This window comes from Trichinella spiralis (genome assembly GCF_000181795.1).
Source record: "Trichinella spiralis strain ISS 195 chromosome Unknown Scfld275, whole genome shotgun sequence".
Lineage (NCBI taxonomy): Eukaryota > Metazoa > Nematoda > Enoplea > Trichinellida > Trichinellidae > Trichinella > Trichinella spiralis.
This window is the reverse complement of record NW_003527214.1, coordinates 1-2727: the sequence shown is the minus strand read 5'-3', so window position 1 is coordinate 2727 and position 2727 is coordinate 1. Positions and strand designations below refer to the sequence as shown.

Sequence of the window (2727 nt, the reverse complement as noted above, 5' to 3'; positions counted from 1 at the left end):
TCATCAAATTGCACTACTTTATTTTCTGTGTTGACGCATGAAAAAAATTCATTCAGTAAATTGATGAAAATTTACAAAAAAAATAACAAAGACGTTTCAACTGAGTTATTCTTTCATTGGAGAGATGCGGAGTGGAAATTGTTGAATTAAAATCCGACTTCGAGAATGAAAGTACAATACGAATAAACTTGCTCATACACATTCGGGTGAATAGTTCCTATTTTGCTACATTGAAAAAGAAAAGAAAAGAAGGGCCATGCCTCGCATATTGTAGTGTGTCGTAAAGTGGTCTCTAGTATTTGGATTAAAAAAGAAATGTTTACAGTTAAAAAATAATAATAATTTCATTCTTTATCTTTCATGGTCGATGTGATCACGTTCCATCCAAGTACCAGCTTGTCGAAACCACAGCTGAACAAATTGCAATGACTGTTGTCATCCGCCCAAGCGCAACAGCAAACCATCCGATGATGGCCCTTCAAAAAGCAGCAATAATGATAAATATGAAATTTCAGTGGGAAAAAAAATTTCTTCTCCTCTACCCGACGACTGGTCGACGGGAGTCTTGTTATACGAACTCCGTTCAAATCGTACAATCTCACTTGTCGGTTGTCCGTAGGAATGGCAATGATGTTCGACGTTCGAGAAACGGCAATGCTGGAAGAAATGGACGATAATTGTTTTGGGGGATTTTGGAAATAAAATAATACAACAATAGATGTTGTGTGGAAATTTCGCTTTACCGATTGACGGGCGAATCCATCCTTATGGTAGTCAATGCGGTACGCATGTTGCGAAAGTCCCAAACTTTGACAGATCGATCATCACTGCCAGAGACAATTTTATCCGCTCCGGTAAATACGGCGCTCGTTACAGATCTGCGGGAGAAAAATAATATTTTCTCATATCAAATAAATAAATAAATACATAATATTATGCACTAAAGTACTCTGTATGACCCTGAAATACGGATACGCTGTGTATGGATTCTCGAAAATCCCACAAACGAAATGTGGTGTCGCGGCTCGCAGTGACAACCAACTTCTGCGACGGATGCGCACAGCAGTAGTTCAATTCCAAATCGTGGCCGGATAAAATGTTCACAATTTCACCACGTTCCGCGTCGAACACGTTCGCCGTACGATCCCAGGATGCGGTGACTATTTGATTGTCGTTCGCTGTCCAATCGGCCGCTATCACCGGACAACTGTGACCAGTAAGTTTCAACAACGGCTGTCGAATGGTCAGCAAAGTTTCACTTTCTGAAAGTGAATAAAAAATTACATTTAAAATTAATTAATTAATTAATTTAATACATCGTACCATCTCCAATAATAATTTCCTCTTTATCTGAACATTTCTCATCTTCTGACGAATGATGATGACACGCCCCAATTGTTTGTTGTTGTTGTTGTTGTTGCTGTTGTTCTTCTTGTTGTTGTTGATTAAATGTAGTTGGAGCTTTCCAGATGTGCGCCGATTGGTCACCACTGGCGGTCACAACTAGGATGTTGTCGCCGTTGCCGTTATTAGTCAAGTTGAAACGTGCACAATTTACTGATCCTTCATGGCCAACATACTGAGCAAAACATACGCCTGTCTCGATGCACCAAATTCGAGCTGTTTGATCTGAAAATTTTCTTTCTCATCTTCATTCAATAATTAATAATTTTCTTCAAACGATTATTCAAAGTAATCGAGATGTTTTGAAAAAAAAACAGTGCAAATTAATCCTTCGCTTAGTCGCAACAAACATGCGTTTAAGCTAATGGAAAAGCACTGACGATTAAATGATTATTAAATTATTAAAACATTAAAATTTTTCAATTTTTTTCAAAAATGATCGATGAATGTGAAAAATAGATTAATAATATCCAGTTAAGTGGAATATTTTCAAATTAAGCCCTGCTCACCTGCTGACGTGGAACACAGTAAATTGGATTTCGCTGCGTCGACATGCCATACACCGTCTCGGTGTCCTTTGAAAGTACGCACATAGCGCACCCTGTTCGGGTCACTTCCAACTTTGAAGCTGGAGACCAAGTTCCGTCCAGGAGGCACTTTGAAAGCGGTCTTCAACTTCTGGCCCATTTGAATTGCTGAACCGAATTTATATTATCATATACAATAAAACAAAAACCCAATACAATAATAATAATAATAACAATAATACTCACTGCTCTTCTTGCTGGAAGCTTTGTTGCCACCAGCGACGGCTTCGTTGGTGATGGCGAAAATTTCCGCCGCTTTCTCCAACGGCATACCGCCTTCGGCAAGACGATCCGTCAACGCTTCCACTTTGGTGTGTACTGAAATTTGAAAAGTGAATTTCAACTTACAATTAATTGTACAAGTTGAGAATAAAATTTTCGAATAAAAATTCCCTCCCCCTCTCTGCTCCTCTGCTATTTTGCATATTTTACCTGCTAATGCAGTTTTCAACGCTTTGCCCATGCTGGGTGCATTGAAGTCGATTAAACTCATTTTCAATTCATCTTTAGAAATTTGGAACATTGGTGCAAAATTTTGCAAAACAATTTTCAACCGCAACCGACGAACCAACTAACTAAATGCTACTTATTGCTCAGCAACACAGCCAAGCAATACCATACTTACTTTACTGGTAACCAAATGCATTTACCCACCCCGTCAACAAACATTTACACACACCACACACACCCACACGCAAGCCAACATGAATGAGTGACCAATCCCCTACGGATTATT

General features: G+C 38.9%; 1 protein-coding gene across 1 annotated transcript; it reads right to left on the bottom strand.

Moving 5' to 3' along the window:
• Positions 1-344: 344 nt before the first annotated feature.
• On the bottom strand, positions 345-2484 carry Tsp_12614 (WD repeat-containing protein 37). The gene is made up of 8 exons (XM_003370951.1): positions 2424-2484; positions 2178-2309; positions 1914-2099; positions 1324-1629; positions 950-1262; positions 744-878; positions 543-657; positions 345-476 (listed from the first exon to the last, which is right to left on the bottom strand). Exons 1-8 carry the CDS (start codon positions 2482-2484, stop codon positions 345-347), a joined length of 1380 nt encoding a protein of 459 aa, XP_003370999.1.
• Between the last annotated feature and the right edge of the window lie 243 nt (positions 2485-2727).

Excerpts from the sequence above, each read along its gene's own strand:
- Tsp_12614 (XM_003370951.1), bottom strand. The coding sequence starts at position 2,484 with ATGAGTTTAATCGACTTCAATGCACCCAGCATGGGCAAAGCGTTGAAA. Across the intron at positions 2,310-2,423 it reads GTTGAAAACTGCATTAGCAG|TACACACCAAAGTGGAAGCG; the intron begins GTAAAATATGCA and ends TTCAAATTTCAG. Across the intron at positions 1,263-1,323 it reads GGAAATTATTATTGGAGATG|AAAGTGAAACTTTGCTGACC; the intron begins GTACGATGTATT and ends ATTCACTTTCAG.